Below are 16893 nucleotides of genomic sequence, written 5' to 3'. Positions count from 1 at the left end.
TATTACTCCGGGGTCCACGCACATGGGCGGGACTATTCACTAGATTATGACTATACACAGAGATCCCCTACTACAGAACCATACGACGCCGGTAGGGAGAAGAAAAGACGCTCTAACCCAACTTCAAATGCAAAAAGAACTATTGATGGACAGAATGCAGAACCCAACTTCAAAGCACAATCGAATTTGAAAAACACACACGGAAATAAAAAAGAAAACATTTAGAGGTTGTCAAGCTGAACAAACCAGCAAAAGAAGGAAGGGGTGGGTTAAAGTGCTCACTTGGGTCTCCGGACATCAGTCATTTTGGTATCTTCACCAAACTCCCGTTTCAGGAACTCCTCAAGAGGTGTCGACTCGTAGGGGCGCGAGCCTTTGAATACCTCGTCCTTCATCCGAAAGTACAGACAGCGCAGGTACTCCATGGACTTACCTGTGTGTGGTGGGGGAGAAATGAGATGTGACATGCACAACGTATAAGTCCAGGCACAAGGAAACGAGGGGGGCAACAACAATAACAATAGAGCGTGAGACTCAAAGAAGGAAGGGCGTTCATAGAGATAAAAACACAAGAGTCAAGGATGCTTCTACAAAGAGGGTGCACTTACAGAGAAAGAACCAAAGGAGCCTACAGAAGAAGGAACCTATAACTAGGGAGAGAAGAAGGTCCGAATAAATAGGGGCCTACAGAGTGGATGAGTAGATGGACAGAAGCAGAGAAACAGAAAGATTCCTACATAGAGGTGGAAGGGAGGGGTCAAGGGAGGAAAGGATGAGCTAAAGAAAAGAAGAAAGTAGGGAGGGGCAAAGTGAGGGGTGTGGGCTAATGCTGTGGAGGAATGTATGAAAAGGGGGGAACCTACAGGCAGGGAGGGGCATGAGTAAAGGAAGGGGCATGAAGGGTGGCAGTGGCATATAGAGAAGGGTCCTCTATCGAGCTAAGAGCCTCCCGAGGTGGAGGGGCACAAAGAGAAGGAATGAATACGTATATGGAAGCATATAGTAAGGTGGAGATTTTACAGAATGGAGGAGACAGAAATATACATAGGGACAAAAGAAGCATTCAGAAAGAAGCCAATGGAAATGCTGTAGGAGAGAAAAACGTCTACATACAGAGGGGAGCCTACAGAGATGGGAGTTCAGAGAGCAGCAAAAACTAACAATAGAGTCGGTTCCCTACAGGACAGCGTGGGAACCAAGCAATACAGATAAAGGCTCATGGGGGGCGAGGGGCAAGCCTAGCAATCTAAGCAGTGGCCTAAATGCAACGCTGGGACCCTAGCAAAAGAGATGGTAGCCTAGTGATATGGACAGTGGCCAAAAGGTAGCGATGGGAACCAACAAAGTGGTCTGTTGATGGGTGGATTTAAAAAGGGTCTCGTAAACGAAGATGTGGAGGCCTTTGAGTGATGGTCATAGAGGTGGCGAGACCTACAGAGAGGGGTGTCTTTAAGAAGAAAAGGCTGACCGATACTGAAAGCCTGAAAGGAGAGACCTATAGAGAAAGTTCTCTATACAATGGAGGAGTAGCTTTCAGAACAAAGGGAGAGCTTAAAAAAAGAGGCACAAAGTCGTAGCCAGTAAAGACATGTACACAGTATTCCTGCAAAAGAAGTCATCAGTAAAATAGTCGTACACACTCAATCAGGGCTGTAGTTTTCTAGCAGGACCTTGAGGGCAATGTGAGGTGGCTGCAAAGTAGAAACACAAATTGTTAAAAGAATGCAGCATCTGAGCACATGCATTCAGGGCATGCCGCCAGAGTGTAGCTACAAGCTGCAGTGTATAACCATGTGCAATCAGGGGGACAGGGTATCTGTGTTTATGTGCCGCATAAGGCATGCTGTTCTTTTAGGCTCCATCAGCAGGGTGCCATGTACTTTCTGACTGTAGTTAGGGGTTGGTATGCTTGCAAGTGCATAGAAGTGGCTCATTGTCCTTACAAATTTAGTCTAGGACATGTTTTTGAATGTGCTTTCTGAGGGCTGTGCCCTTTCCTGCACAGCCAGCAGGCATAGGGATGCTTTTGCACAGCCAGGAGGCATAATGCAATTTTGCGAGCAGCTAGGAGGCACAGGGTCCCCACATATGCAATCACAAGGAGCAGCACCCTGGCATACCAAGGAAAAGGACCATGAAAAACTGTGCGCTGTCAACGAGTACAGAATACGCAATGTACTTGCAAGCTCAGTCCAAGGTGCACCATGTTCTTGCATGTGTAGCCCCAATACTTACCATGCACAATGGCTAGTGCCAAGATGCCTCCAGTGCTGGTCCCAGATATCCAGTCGAAAAGCTCTCGCACTGGTCGGCCTGCTGCCTGTTCGATAGCTAGGAGGAGCTGGATCAGCACGAGCCCCCGGATGCCTCCACCATCCAGACACAAGACGCGATCACACCTGTGGGACGAGACAATGAGACGGCAGAATTCATGAGAGGACTCGGTCAATCACAGCAAAGTGCCACCAGCCCCCGGTGAAACTGGGACACTCATGACCATACTGAAAGTTTAGGACAAGCTCTAGCTGGTAAAGCTGGTGAGTCTCTCAAGACGTTTCCACAGACCGCCCTTCATACAGGTTTGTATTTCATTATCCCTAAACTTCAATTGAATTAAGAAACAAAGAAAAATATGGCACTTTTTTTAATCTGTAGAGATTGCCAGCAAAAGAGTGCCATTAAGTGATTTGAGTCACGCAGCAATACAGGGGTATTACTGCATCTTAATAAACACAGTTTAAGGTTACAAATTAGCAGAAATCCAAACTCTAAACAATTATGCCAGAAATTCCATCACTCTAAATGGGACTTGTGGAGCATCAGGTGATCATTGGCTGAAAGACGACGGTTTCAAACTAACACATTTCAAAAACCTGGTATGCTAATCAATAAAAAAAAAAGAAATATTGATTTCAGTAATAAAAAGTCAGCATTTCCAAAGCAAAACCGAGAAAGACACATACCTACATTGAGAAAAAGAATTGTGCATACAGAAAAAGAACAAAGTTGGAGCACAAGTTTATTTACAGAAAATATTTCCCAGATAGGTCCCACTTATAACCCACACCCTTTCAACCCAATACAGCTATAAATGAATGTAAAGTACGTACATTCTATCCCTCACTTGTCTTCCTTTGATTAGGTCCAGCAATTTACATCAGGGTAAGTGCAGCAAATTGGTTAATCACACATAACACCTAAAAAATTCTCACACTGTCATTCAACACTCTTATAACCAGGCAAGCCCCATGGTGTAGAGTGCAAAGAGACTGAACAATAAAGTTTTTAACTATAATAGGTGCTTTTAGGAAGACTACCTATAGAAGGGCGTTGCACTACTTGGGTGCTAAACAATATAAGAAACATCCTCATATTCGGAGCACACCAAATAATGGGCACAATATATATAAGAGATAAAGTATCCCCTGTCATACATTACAAGAATATTTTAAGTCACTGAGGAGTTCGATATAGAGGAACGAGGTTGAAGGTTATGGAACTCCAAGGTGACCCACAATATCCTCATCATGTACGCAAGGGGGTACTTTATCCCTTATAATACATGGTAACACCATCACCTTTCCCACAAAGCACTTCAAACCTTGGTGTATAGCTTTTTCATATGAAAGAGCAATCATGGTTGCAAACATGAAATAATAAAAATAAAACCTCTTGTGCAAAATTAAACGTTTAAAACACTTGTTCAATATGTGTTGCAACCAGATATTAGAAGCAGTTCAATACAAGTAAGTTTTTTTTAAAAAGCTGCAGTAGCTCGGAATGTGCAGAAAGATTCTAGCTTTTCTTTAAGGAATGCAAACAAAATAAACATTCTCTCTGCTTGGCATTGTAAGCTATTAAAATAGAGCAGGAGAAAGAAAAGCAACATTCCATTTTCGTTGCTTTAAACAGCTGCTCCACTTATTCTCTGTGACCCGACCTGCCTTTCACCTCAGCTGCTGGCTCTGGCAGCATGCATTGTGACATCAAAACTCAATTGTAATAACCTTATAATAGTTGAGTTCTGACACTTTTTCTTTATAATCAGCGACTTGAGCGTCACAAGTCACAGATTAAAAATAAATAAGTAACTGCCATCTATACAGGGATTACAGAATCCCCAGTATTATAAATTACTTACCGATAACTACAGCTTTGGTATCTTTTGTAAATTCTCATGCATTAAATTATCCCCCATCATCAGGCTAGGAATCCTTGTTTACACAACTACATTTAATATAGTTTCAGCCATACATCATGTACAGTCTCTTCACTTCATTATGTGCTACAGTATCTGGCTATTGAGGTGGAGAGACCTTCATCTCCAATCCCCCAGAGATTTCTATAGCTTAGATTTTCATTACAAAACATTCAAAATCAAGAATCCTCATAACCAAGAGAGGATGGTTAGTCACTTGTGAAACTATGAAACATACCAAATCTTGTGAACTGAAATTGCAGGTAAGCACATTATTTATTCTCCAACACTGGATCTTTTGAAGTTTCATTTGCGTGAAATAGGACTAAACAAGTAGTACAAACAAAGTTTATGACTTAATGAAATGGGTTTTACAATATCATAGTTTCCAAAGTTTACTGGAAGTCCAGGCAGTAATGCTTAATGAATGCATGAGAGGAGGAAGTGCTGTCATTTTACAAATGTCAGTAGGAAGTATATGAATAAAAGGCACCAAGTAGTGACCATTTCTCTAGTGAATTGGCTCCTCCATGGACTGCCGGTCTTGGCGTGGCACAGGTGAATGCAAACTGTAATCTAATGGGAAATTCGCTGTTGCGAAAAGTGCATGCCTTTATTAGTGGCACTGGATTCAAGCTAGCCTGGCTGATATATGGTAATACCCCAAAACCGGTCCCAGGATGCTTGTTTCTGGTCCAGGCTGGACCTGGCTTGGCAGTTCGGGCTGGACTGTTCCCATGAGGAGCAGGGTCAAGACTGATTTGCATATAGCTGGGTCTGAAGTGGGGTGGCATGGTAAGCAAAAGAACGATGGAATTAACCCAGATCCCTTGACTGGGGGTGAATGTCTGAGTTTTTCTGTATTCCATCCATTAATTGTGTCTTTAGCTTTCTTGCTCTAAGTGCCCTGGGTTGCCCAGACGTGGGTCCTTGGATCACTGTGCCACTAGATTCAAGCTAGCCTGGCTAATGAGGGGTGATACTCCACAACCGGTCCCTGGATGCTTGTTTCTGTTCCAGGGAAGACCTGGCTTGGCAGTTTGGGCTGGACTGTTTCCATGAGGAGCAGGGTCAAACTGATAGCATATTGCTTAGTCTAAAGTGGGGTGGCATGGTGAGCAAAAGAATGATGGATTTAACCCAGATCTCTTGACTGGGGGTGAATGTTTTGATTTGTTCCGCATTCTGTCCATCAAGCTTGGGTCTTTTGTTTTATTATTGTTGGCTGAAGAGCCAGGCAGCTGGTGTGCCTGAAGAAAGTCATTTGCTCTATCCAAATAACATTTCAAGCAACACTAGAGGTTTGGTGAGTATAGGGCTTCTAAAATCAGAAGATGGGCAAAAAACAATCATGGTAGGTGAAAGTTTTCATTCATTGAAACAACATCTGCACCTTTAGTATGAAACTAGAATTAGTCCTGAATATAATATCTCCACGCAATTTGATGAAAGACTCTTGAACTGAGAATGTCTGAATCTCTAGAACATACATGGTGGACTTTACCACATCAGTTCCCAGGACAGCCTTTGTAGAGACATCTCACAGGTAGGTTCAAATGGGTTCTTCATGAGTGCCCCAGCACAAAATTTAACTCCATAGGTATGGTTCTTTCACAAGAGATGGGAATATTCAAACAATTCTTTCATATACTCCCTGATAACTCCCGATGACACAGGAGACTGCATGTTAGGAGGCCTACTTTCAGACAGCTGCCAAATGAATTTTCACATATTTTTTTCTTAATGGCAAGTTGGCATTATTCGTGAAACCTGCTCTGGTTCCTAGAAGAATGTTCTTAGAGCCATGAAGAATGTTCAAGGAGCTACACTTTAGGTTTGAATCAGCTAGGCTGTTAAGTGCAAGGTTAAGCACAGAGAGACTGGATTGCCATGAGAAACTGGCCATGGCTCCAAATTAGCAACTTAAGGAAATTAAAACTCTTCCTCCCCCACAACGACTTCAAGTCTGCTGTTCAATCAATCAATTAATCAATCAATCAGAGTACTTGTAAAGCGCGCTATTTACCCGTGAGGAGTATTCTGAAGGCGAGTAGGTCTTGGGTCTGCCGTAGGTGGGTAGGGAGGGTGTTCCAGGTCTTGGCGGCGAGATAGGAGAAGGATCTGCCGCTTGTTCGTTGGATGCGGGGGACAGCGGCGAGGGCGAGGCTGGCAGAGCGGAGCTGGTGGGTGGGGGTGTAGAAGCTGAGTCTGGTGTTCAGGTAGGCTGGTCCGGCATTGTGGACTGCTTTGTGTGCATGGGTGAGGAGCTTGAAGGTGATCCTCTTGTTGACGGGGAGCCAGTGTAGGTCTCTCATGTGGGGGGTGATGTGGCTGCAGCGGGGGACATGGACGATCAGTCGGGCTGAGGCGTTTTGGATGCGTTTCAGTCGTCGTAGGTGTTTGGCTGGGATTCCTGCATACAGTGCGTTGCCGTAGTCCAGTCTGCTGCTGACGAGGGCCTGTGTCACCATTCTTTTTGTTTCGGTCGGGATCCACTTGTAGATCCTGCGGAGCATGCGGAGGGTGTTGTAGCAGGAGGAGGAAACGGCGTTGACCTGCTTAGACATGGAGAGGGAGGAGTCGAGTATGAATCCTAGGTTGGGTGCATGGTCGGTGGGTGTTGGTGCTCTTCCCATTGTGGTCGGCCACCAAGAGTCGTCCCAGGCTGAGGGGGTGGGTCCGAGGATGAGGACCTCTGTCTTGTCCGAGTTCAGCTTAAGACGGCTGCTCCTCATCCAGTTGGCGACAGCCTTCATTCCCTCGTGGAGGTTGGTTTTGGTGGTGTGTGGGTCCTTGGTGAGGGAGAGGATGAGCTGGGTGTCGTCGGCGTAGGAGATGATGTTGAGGTCATGATGGCGGGCCACTTGTGCGAGGGGGGCCATGTAGACATTGAACAGCGTCGGGCTGAGGGATGAGCCCTGGGGGACGCCGCAGATTATGTCGGTGGCTTCGGATTGGAAGGGTGGGAGGCGGACGCTCTGGGTTCTGCCAGAGAGGAAGGACGTGGTCCAGTCCAGGGCCTTCTCTTGGATTCCGGATTCTAGGAGGCGTGTCTTTAGAGTGCGATGGCAGACCGTGTCGAAGGTGGCTGACAGGTCTAGGAGGATGAGGGCTGATGTTTCGCCGTTGTCTAGTTGGCGCCTGATGTCGTCTGTGGCGATGAGGGCTGTCTCGGTGCTGTGGTTTCGTCTGAATCCGGATTGGAACGGGTCCAAGATGTTGTTGTCTTCGGAGGTGGCGGGCCAATTGCATGTTGACGATTTTCTCTATGACCTTCGCCGGGAACGGGAGCAGGGAGATGGGCCGGAAGTTCTTGAGGTCCTTGGGGTCCGCCTTGGGCTTCTTGAGGCGGGCGTTGATTTCGGCTGATTCCAGCTTTCCGGGAATGTCGCTGTTTCGAAGGAGATGTTGATGACCTTCCGTAGTTGGGGTGCGATGGCTGCGTCTGCTTTGTTGAATACGTGGTGTGGGCACGGGTCTGACGGAGATCCTGAGTGGATGGAGTTCATGACCTTGCGTGTCTCGTCGTCATTGACGTTGGACCAGGAGGTCAGGCGGTTGGCGCTGGTGGTGTTTGCAGGGGAGGTGGAGTCTGGTGTAGTCGTGGTGTTGAAGCCGTTGTGGATGTCAGCGATCTTGCGGTGGAAGAAGATGGCTAGTGAGAGGCACAGTTCTTGTGAGGGCGGGATGTCGTTGGCGTTGGCGCTGGGGTTGGGGAGTTCCTTTACGATGCTGAAGAGCTCTTTGCTGTCGTGTGCATTTTTATCCAGGCGGTCTTTGAAGGAGGATCTCTTGGCTAATCTGATGAGGTGGTGATGTCTGTGGGTGGCGTCCTTGTGGGCTGCGTGGTTGTCCGGTATGCGTTCATGGAGCCATATCTTCTACAGTTTCCGGCATGGGCGTTTGGAGGTCTGGAGCTTGTAGGTGAACCAGGTGGCTCTCTTGCTGGCGTGGCTGTTGGAGGGTATCTTGAGCGGAGCGAGGGTGTTGGCGCAGTCGTCGATTCACTGTCTGAGGTTGCGGGCTGCGGTGTCTGGGTTGGTGGGATCGGTGGGTGGGTTCTGGGTGAGGGTGGCGATCAGCTGGTCTTCGGCAGTGGTGAAGCAGCTGTTGGGTGCGGTGGTGCGTGGTTGGTTTCTTGAAGGTGAAATGGATGCAGCGGTGGTCGGTCCAGTGGAGTTCAGTGGTGTGGTCGAAGGCGACGTGGGTGCCTGTGGAGAAGACGGGGTCCAGCGTGTGGCCGACGGCGTGGGTGGGTGCGGTGACGAGTTTTCTGAGGCCGAGGTTGTCGATCAGGGTGGCGAAGTTGGCGTCGTTGTTGTTCTCGAGGTGGAAGTTCAGGTCCCCGAGGAGGATGTAGTCCGTGGAGGCTAGTGCGTGGGTGCCGACGAGGTCGGCGATGGAGTCGCTGAACTGAGCCCGGGGTCTGGGGGGTCTGTAGATGAGTGTTTCTCTGAGGGTGGTGTTGGGGTCAGTGTGGATCCGGAAGTGCAGGTGTTCGGCGGTGTTGAGGGTGTCGTCTGCGTGGGTGGCGACCTTGAGGGTGGACTTGTAGACGATGGCTATTCCTCCTCCAATTCCGTTGGCGCGATCCCTGTGGGTGATTTTGTAGCCGTCCGGGATGGCTATGGCGATGTCGGGCGCCGAGGAGTCGTTCCACAAGGTCTCGGTCAGGAAGGCCATGTCTGGGGCGGAGGTGTCGAGCAGATCCCAGAGCTCGACGGCGTGTTTGTGTGCGGAGCGGGTGTTGAGAATTATGCAGCGGAGGTGGTTGGGTCCAGTCCTTGGAGGTTTGGTGGCTCTGTCGCAGGTGCAGCTGCAGGTGCGGCAGGAGAAGGGTCCGTGGGTCCGTTTCGGGGCGGCCTGGAAGCAGGTGTGGTTTCGGCCGGCGTTGAGTGCGTGGAGGGTGCTGGCATCATAGCGGAGTCTGGTGTTGTGGCATTCGCGGGGTCCAGGGGTTCTGGCGCTGGGCGCGCTCCGGGCACAGACGGGCTTGCCGTAGGCGCGCCAGCGGCGCGCCAGCGGTGCGCCCGCTGCATGCGGCCGCGCAGCGTCCGGCATATATGGGGAGGTGGGAGGGAGAAGCAGCTGGGAGGCGGGAGCAGCGAGTGGGCAGGGGGCGGGGGTACAGCGGCGGGGAAACAGTGCTACGGAAGGCAAAGTGGGGCACAAAAAGGGGGGAAAAACGAGTGGTACAGAGCAGAAAGCGGGGCACGAAGGGGGGGGGGAGACAGTGGCACAGAAGCAAAATGGGGCACAAAAAAGGGGGAGAAACGAGTGGCACAGAGCAGAAAGCAGGGCTCAAGGAGGGGGAGACAGTGGCACAGAAAGCAAACGGACGGAGGGCACTTACCAGCGACAGCAGGGACACACAGTAGGAGCTGCGTGGAGGGGGAGCGACCTACCAGGAGGGTCAATACCCAGCACTAGTAATACCCAGGTTGGACTATGGAATTGATACACTCTGTGGCTTGCCCAGAACCAAAACACCCCTCTTAAGGGCATAACTTAATGCTGCCGCAAGGCTCATCACAGGGTCAAATAGAAGTCATCACATCACCCCGATTTGAAATCCCTCAATTGACTCCTCTATGAAGCATGAATTCAACAGAAAATTGCATGCATGGCCCACAAAGCTCTACACTTCAATAGCCCTAGTTACCTCATTCAGAAGCTTGAACTTTCGGGAGGCCCAGACCCTGTAGAAGCTCCAGCCCTCTATTGCTTAAACCACAGAGTTTCTCCAAACAGAAAACCTACAAGAGAGCCTTCTCTGGCATCGCCATGAAAATTCTGAACTTCCTCCCATCTGAAATAAGACTGAATTCTTCAACTACACCTATCAAGAAAGAAGTTAAACTACTGTTTATGAACACATTTCTGCCCTAGACCCTAAGAACTCCTCTCTCCTAGTATATTATGATGAGTCTACTACATCCTGTCCTCTCCAGCATGTCCCCTGACCCTGGCTACAGAATCTCCCCTACACCTTTGATCTCCTCCCACCTAGCGCCCCCCACTGACTGGGAGACTGGTACGTTTCCAAAGACCCCCGATTCAGATCGAGCTAGCCCTCAACTGATTCTCAACACTGATCACCCTAACCTTTATAGCACGTCCCCCGGCACCTCCAACAGAGTCGCCTCTAGACCTCTGACCACCTCCCCGCCAGCCATCCACCCGAACCGCAAGTTTGCTACGCCTCCAAAGACCCTCAATTCAGCTCGAGCCAACCCTTCTCCCCTTCCACCTATGCATGCCGCTTGTACTGCTCCTGAACCTCTGCCCCCCTGCCCTCTAGCACCTCACGCTTATATTGATCTCTAAACTCTGCACTCCAGAGCGGCCAAACTAACCCAGAGCATCCATATCTCCATTCTGGACCTAATGAACCTCCTTCACCTTGCCAAACTCTCCCTTGCTAACCTCAAGCCCCCGCTGATATCCACCTCCCCATGTCAAAAAGCCTCCCAAGCACCCACTACCGCTACCCTTGAGACACCTTTGCCCGCGCAAGCAACCTTGCCACATTTCAGAGGAGGAATCCTGAGCTCTCGCCCTCTCTTACAACTCTACCACTGCCACCTCAATTCCACTAGACCTCATGGAAAACTAAATCCTAGCCATCCTCCAAGACCACAATTCTGTACAAGTCATCCCTTGTCCACTAGATGCGAGTCCTGAACATACCATCAGCACGGTCACCATCAACCCCAACAGGCCAGCTACCCACCGTAACAGAAGTGTGGTTAAAAGCAACCTATCACCTGTACTCCTGTCCGCCCTTACACTCCCCCCGACCCCCCCCCCATCTGGTCTCTTAATCAACTGCCGATCAGCAGTTAAGCACGCCGCTGATATTGCTGATCTCATCCTGAACAAAAATTTAGACCTAGCAATACTAACTGAATCATGGCTCAACGAACACTCTTCTCCTTGCCTGGACCAATCAGTCCCTCCCAACTACAATATTGCTAGACTGGACAGACAATCCAGCAGGAAAGAAGGAGGCATCGCCTGCATCTACCAATCTAGCCTCCTTGTCACAGAACTCACGGCGGACACCACTGACTCCTTCGAATACCTCGCCCTCTCCATTTGCAGCAACTTATTACATCTGTGCAATTTGCACATCTTTTACCACCCCCCTGGTTTGAACGACTCTTTCACCGATCACCTCTTGGAAATCATCACAACTAAGATTTCCTCCAACGCTAAAGAGATTTTCCTTGGTGATTTCAACCTGCACTGGAACGATCCTAAGGATCCTCAGGTCAACACCATCAAAGACCTCCTAACCGATCAAGCCCTGACTCAAGCATGCTCTCTGCCAACACATTCAAAAGGGGCCACCCTGGACTGGATCATCTCTAAGGAATCTTCAGTCAAGCTTATCTTCATAGACCCATGTGACTGGTCTGACCACCATGCCATTGCCTTCCTTTTACCCGGGACCCACAAGACAAAGGCACCGCAACCGGTGATTCCCAAACGCTGGATCAGAGACACCAAGAACCTTGACCACATGAAACTGGAAGCTCGCTGCAAATCTGACTCACCCCCCCACCTCGCATATAACTAAAGTCAGTGACCTCAATGATCATTACTCAGCGACTATATGAAACATTCTGGAGGACCTTGCCCCACTAAAACTAAAAAGAACACAAATCAAAGACAGAAACCGCTGGTTCACTGGATCCCTCAACATGGAGAGGAGATCCCTTCGGCAATCTGAAAGAATTTGGAGACAGCACCCCTCTGCTGCGCATTTAAAACTTCTCCGCCAGGCGAGAAACTCCTACAACAAGAACATCCTCAATTCAATAAAAGAATACTTCAGATCGGAACTGGGGAATGCCAAGAATAGACCCCGCAAGCTCTTTGAACTGGTCAAATACCAATCAAATAAACTGTCTAAAGCACCGAAAGACACTCCTAAGTCTCTAATATCTGAGGAATTCTCCTCTTTCTTCGCTAATAAAATCACGGCCTTAGGAAATGAACTCAGTGCCGCTACATATTCTCAACCCCTTCCTGACCTGCCCCCTCTTTCCACGCTACCCCCACTGGCCACACCTAAAAACCAAGCACGCTGGACCGACTTAAAATACTATGACGAAGACTCCGTCTCTAAAATCCTCTCTACCTTAAACCCGAATAACCACTTTAATGACCCGCTACCATCCAACTGCCTCGCTGCTGACTCCCAGTCCATTGTTCCTAGCTGGACTGCAATAATCAACGCCTCTCTCCAGCAGGGATCGATTCCTGACTCTCTGAAAGCCGGCCAAGTCCTCCCCATTTTAAAAAAAACATCGCTGCAACCAGAGGGATATTGGAGACCTATCTCCAATATCCCTCTGTTAGCCAAATTGTTAGAGAAGTGTGTACAACAGCAACTAAGTCAACACATCAGCAACTTCCACCTACTTGATGACTTTCAATCTGGATTCAGACCGGGGCACAGCACTGAAACTACTATGCTCCACATCGTGGACGATGCCCTCCAAGCCCTAGACCAAGGCAAAACCTACCTTCTAATCCTCCTAGATCTATCCTCGGCCTTCGACACTGTCGACCATGAAAAACTACTCGAACGCCTCAAACTCAGGATGGGTTTGGATGGCTCTGTTTTAGAATGGTTTAGGTCCTTCCTCCACAACCGATCACAGAGATTCCTAATTAATGGCAACCTATCAGCTCCCACCCCAGTCACGGTTGGAGTCCCTCACGGTTCAACCCTGTCCCCCACCCTCTTTAATCTTTACTTAGAGCCGCTTACCGAAGTACTTCACACCGCTAACATCTCCTACCATATGTACGCAGACGACACCCAAATATACATTAAAAGTGGCCCTGAAACTGACCGTCCAATGGCTCGCCTCTAACCAATTCAAATTCAATGCAAAAAAAGCAGAATTTCTCCTAATCTCCCCTACAAAAGCCAACCCGGAGATTCAGATGTGGATCAAGGCCTTAGACTGCCCGCCCACCATCGTGGACTCAGCCAAATCTTTGGGAATAATCCACTACTGCAACCTGAACATGCGGGACCACATCAACTCGATGGCTAAATCAGCCAGGTTCCACCTGAGCTACCTAAGGAAGCTGAAACCCTTCATCGATGCCCCCGCCTGGAAAATGGCAGTCCAAGCACTAGTCATCTCTAGGTTGGAATATGGCTGTTCCACCCTCTCGGGTTTACCCAAGATCTCCCTGGCACCTTTAAAAGCCTGCCTCAACGCGGCCGCCAGACTACATACTAGCACTAGGAAATTCGACCACATCTCTCCACATCTGAAAGCTTTGAACTGGCTCCCCCTCGAGGCCAGAATACAGCTGAAACTGGCATGCATTACACACAAGGCTCTATACGCAAACTCCCCTGCTTATCTTGCACAGAAACTAGTGGTATCTGGAGGAAGCAGGAACTCCTGGTCCGTCAGAGACCTCTTGCTCCAACCTGCCCGTTTTCGGGGGGAAAAAAACTTGCAATCGGGCTTTCTCTGGGGCCGCACCAAGAATTTGGAACTCTCTCCCACCCGCCATCAGAAGAATCTCTTCTCTGGCACGCTTCAAAAAGAAAGCTAAAACTTTCCTCAGGGGTAAATTCCTCGTCTAATCTCTGCCTTCAACCACCACAGTGTGCCTGACTAATCTAAGATTATCGCCTTTTCCTCAGATCACCTACTCACTCTACCAAGAATTTGTGGGGTTTTATACTGATTCTTAATGTAATTGTAGCCATACACATGTGTCTCTCTATTCCCCTATGTGTCCAGAACCCCTGCCCCTCTCCAATCGTTTTGTATACTTCTGTACTTCTAAGCCTTTTTTTGTTCACTCTGTAAACCTTGTAAAGCGCTCTGATACCCTCACGGGTCAAGTTCGCGCTCTATAAACACTAAAATAAATAATTAATAAATAAATAATAAACTGATATCTGGTCTATGCTTTCTGTCTCTACATAGTGGTGACGCCGCCCTTATCTCGGGGTAGCCTGATGCTGTTCTTTTCTTGACTATGACATTATGATTATTGCTCCCTTCTTAGGGTATTGCCTTTTCTGGTCTATCTGAATTAACATTATGATGTCACCACCCGCTTCAGGGGTGTTGCCTTAACCTGTAGTGTGCTAGTTTTTGTAATTATTATTATTACTCGCTTGTCATGTTATTGTCTTTTTGACCTATCTGTTTTGACATTGAAGGGTCATTACCCTCTTCTGGGGTTTTGCCCTGTCTTCTTCCTATTTATGACACAATGGGTTCTATAAGTCTATGCTCCTTAACTGTAAAGCGCTCCAATACCAGCAAGGGTCATGTTCGAGCTATATACAACTGTTCAAAAATAAAAAATCATGTAGCAAGTGTCTGGTCTGACCAGTCCCAGATGCCTCTGAACCAAAACAGTCAGGCCCAACTCGAAGCCTTCAGTATAATTCTGCATAATTCTTTCTTCATTTTGTGTAGGGCCCCAAGGATCAGAGGGTTGGACTGAAAGGGTACACACAATTTCAAACCAGGAATTCAAAAGCACTTCCCCAGATGTTCATGAACCTCATGTTCTGTTGCTGAAGAAAGTCATTTTGTGTTCTCGAACATCACCAACAGGCTTATGAAAGAAGTCTATTTCAGGAATATGAAATAGAATTGCCTACAGTCAGATCTGATTTGTGACAGTCAATGTCTAGTCCGTTAACCACATCTACCCATGTGCTATTAAGCATTAGAACAGTTTCTACCATCAGGGTTACATCAGGTTCTATTACATAATGTCAAAGGTTGCAGGTTTCCTCAGCCAGCACTGGTGACTTTGTGCCACCTTGTTTCCAACTGTAGTATAGAATGGGGGGATGCCCTTTCTGACCAAACACTGGTTTGTGTAGGATTAATGGCAAAAAAGCCTTCAGGAATACTCGGACATCTCTGAACTCCCAGTTATTTATGTATTGTCTCTTCCTTAGGTAAATAGTTTCTTTATCCTTTTATTGGTGCATCAAGTGTGTGATGACATTTTCACTCTACATCACAAGCTACAAACAGATCCATACAAGGTAAGTAACATTATAAGTTTGTAGCATGTGTGGCTGTAGATACACGTGCTCTGCATCAATGGAAACAGTTTGTTGAAGCAGTCACTAACACGTAGATGATGCAGATGTTTGAACAATGTTCTTAAGACTATTTGTCCAACCATAGTCTGTTGACAGGCTAGAATGTCCACACAGTAGTGCTTCGTAAAAGTGTGTGGTGTTGACCAGGTAGCTGCCTTGCAGATGTCTGCTAAAGGGATGTTACAGAGAAAAGTCACAACTGTCCCCTTTTTGCATGCAGAGTGTGTGATTTATGAGTACACGATTAGATTTGGTGTAGCACCTGAAAATCCAACTGGTAATGCCAGCCTTTGAAATGAGGTTCTGAAATGAGGTGACCATTGTGGGGTTTAGAAAAAGTTACAAAGAACTGGCTTGTTTTGCGAAAGGACTTGGACCTCTCAATGGAGTACATGGGGCCTGCTTGACATCTAAGGTAATTACCACCCTTTCTGCTACAAAATCTGATTGTGGAAAGAACATGAGCAGCTCAATAATCTGGTTAATGCAGAAAGGGAAGACTAAATTGTGCTGGAAGTTTGAATTTGTTCTCAGGACCACCATTTCCTTGTGTACCTGAATGAATGGTGAGTACTTCTAACTCACTGATGCGCCTGAGTGAGGTTATGGCTACTAAAAAAGCCACTTTCCAGAATGAAAACTGTACTTTACAAGAGTGGAGGAGCTTCTAAGGGTGGAACCATAAGCCTTGTGAGCATTATGTTACGATTCCACAAAGGAGCTAGGGATATTCTTGGGCACATTACTCTTTTAGTCTGTCCACAAATTCCTTAATAACAGTGATTTTGAAGAGGAATGAGTACTCCACATTCTGAATGTGTACCTCAACAGTGGATAGGTTAAGATGTATGGAAGTACAAGCAAGACCTGCCTTCTGTAATTGTAAAAACTTAACAGACATTGAGCCGGCCGACTTCATCCACATGGTGTGGTCTTGCCCGGAACTGGGCGGGTACTGGAGGGGCATAGAAACCGAACTCACGGAGGTCCTAGGGTGGGAGGTGCCACATGACCCCAGACACACCCTACTAGGCATCACTGACGGCCTGGATGGCACGCGCTCAGAGAAGTTATTCCTCATGGCAGCCTTCATGGTAGCGAAGCGTGACATTGCAGCGGCATGGAAGCAGCCGCAACCACCTAGCTTGGCCAAGTGGAGCACCGGGGTGGACTGGTGTGCAACACAGGAACAGACTCTTTACCAAGCAAGGGGCTGCCCCAAGAAGTACCGAAGGGTCTGGGGGAAATGGCTGGGCAACATACCATAAAAGTGCTGTTCAGAAGAGGGGGGGGCGGGGTTCGGGGGGGGCGGGGCTGTGGGGCGTTTTCATGCTGTGTTGCTGTATGGTGGTGGTTCGAAGGGCTCAAAAGCTTTTCATGTTGTTCAAACCAAAAACAATAAAAACTTGATTATCAAAAAAAAAAAACTTAACAGACAAATTCTTGAATCCTGACTTTGAAGGGGTCGAGCTGCTTCGAGATACAGTAGTGGACAAATCTCTTCCCCTTGGCTTCATTGCATGCATGTGAAGTAGGCCTATGTGATTCATGAAGTATGGCCAGATACTCATCAAGAAGT

At 47.9% G+C, this 16893-nt stretch overlaps 1 protein-coding gene across 2 annotated transcripts in view; it reads right to left on the bottom strand.

Annotated features, from left to right (window-relative positions):
- PLA2G6 (phospholipase A2 group VI) overlaps positions 1–16893 on the bottom strand; it is a 269817-nt gene that overhangs the window by 85410 nt on the left and 167514 nt on the right. For both annotated transcript variants that reach the window (XM_085601318.1, XM_085601319.1), the window contains 2 exons: positions 2236–2399; positions 283–433 (listed from right to left, as the gene is read on the bottom strand). In XM_085601318.1, the coding sequence (XP_085457444.1) occupies positions 283–433; positions 2236–2399 (315 nt within the window). The remainder of the gene's footprint in view (positions 1–282; positions 434–2235; positions 2400–16893) is intronic.

Source organism: Triturus cristatus, chromosome 4_2 (genome assembly GCF_964204655.1).
Source record: "Triturus cristatus chromosome 4_2, aTriCri1.1, whole genome shotgun sequence".
Classification (NCBI taxonomy): Eukaryota; Metazoa; Chordata; class Amphibia; order Caudata; family Salamandridae; genus Triturus; species Triturus cristatus.
Note: the sequence above shows the minus strand (reverse complement) of the source record. Positions and strands in the feature narration are given on the sequence as shown.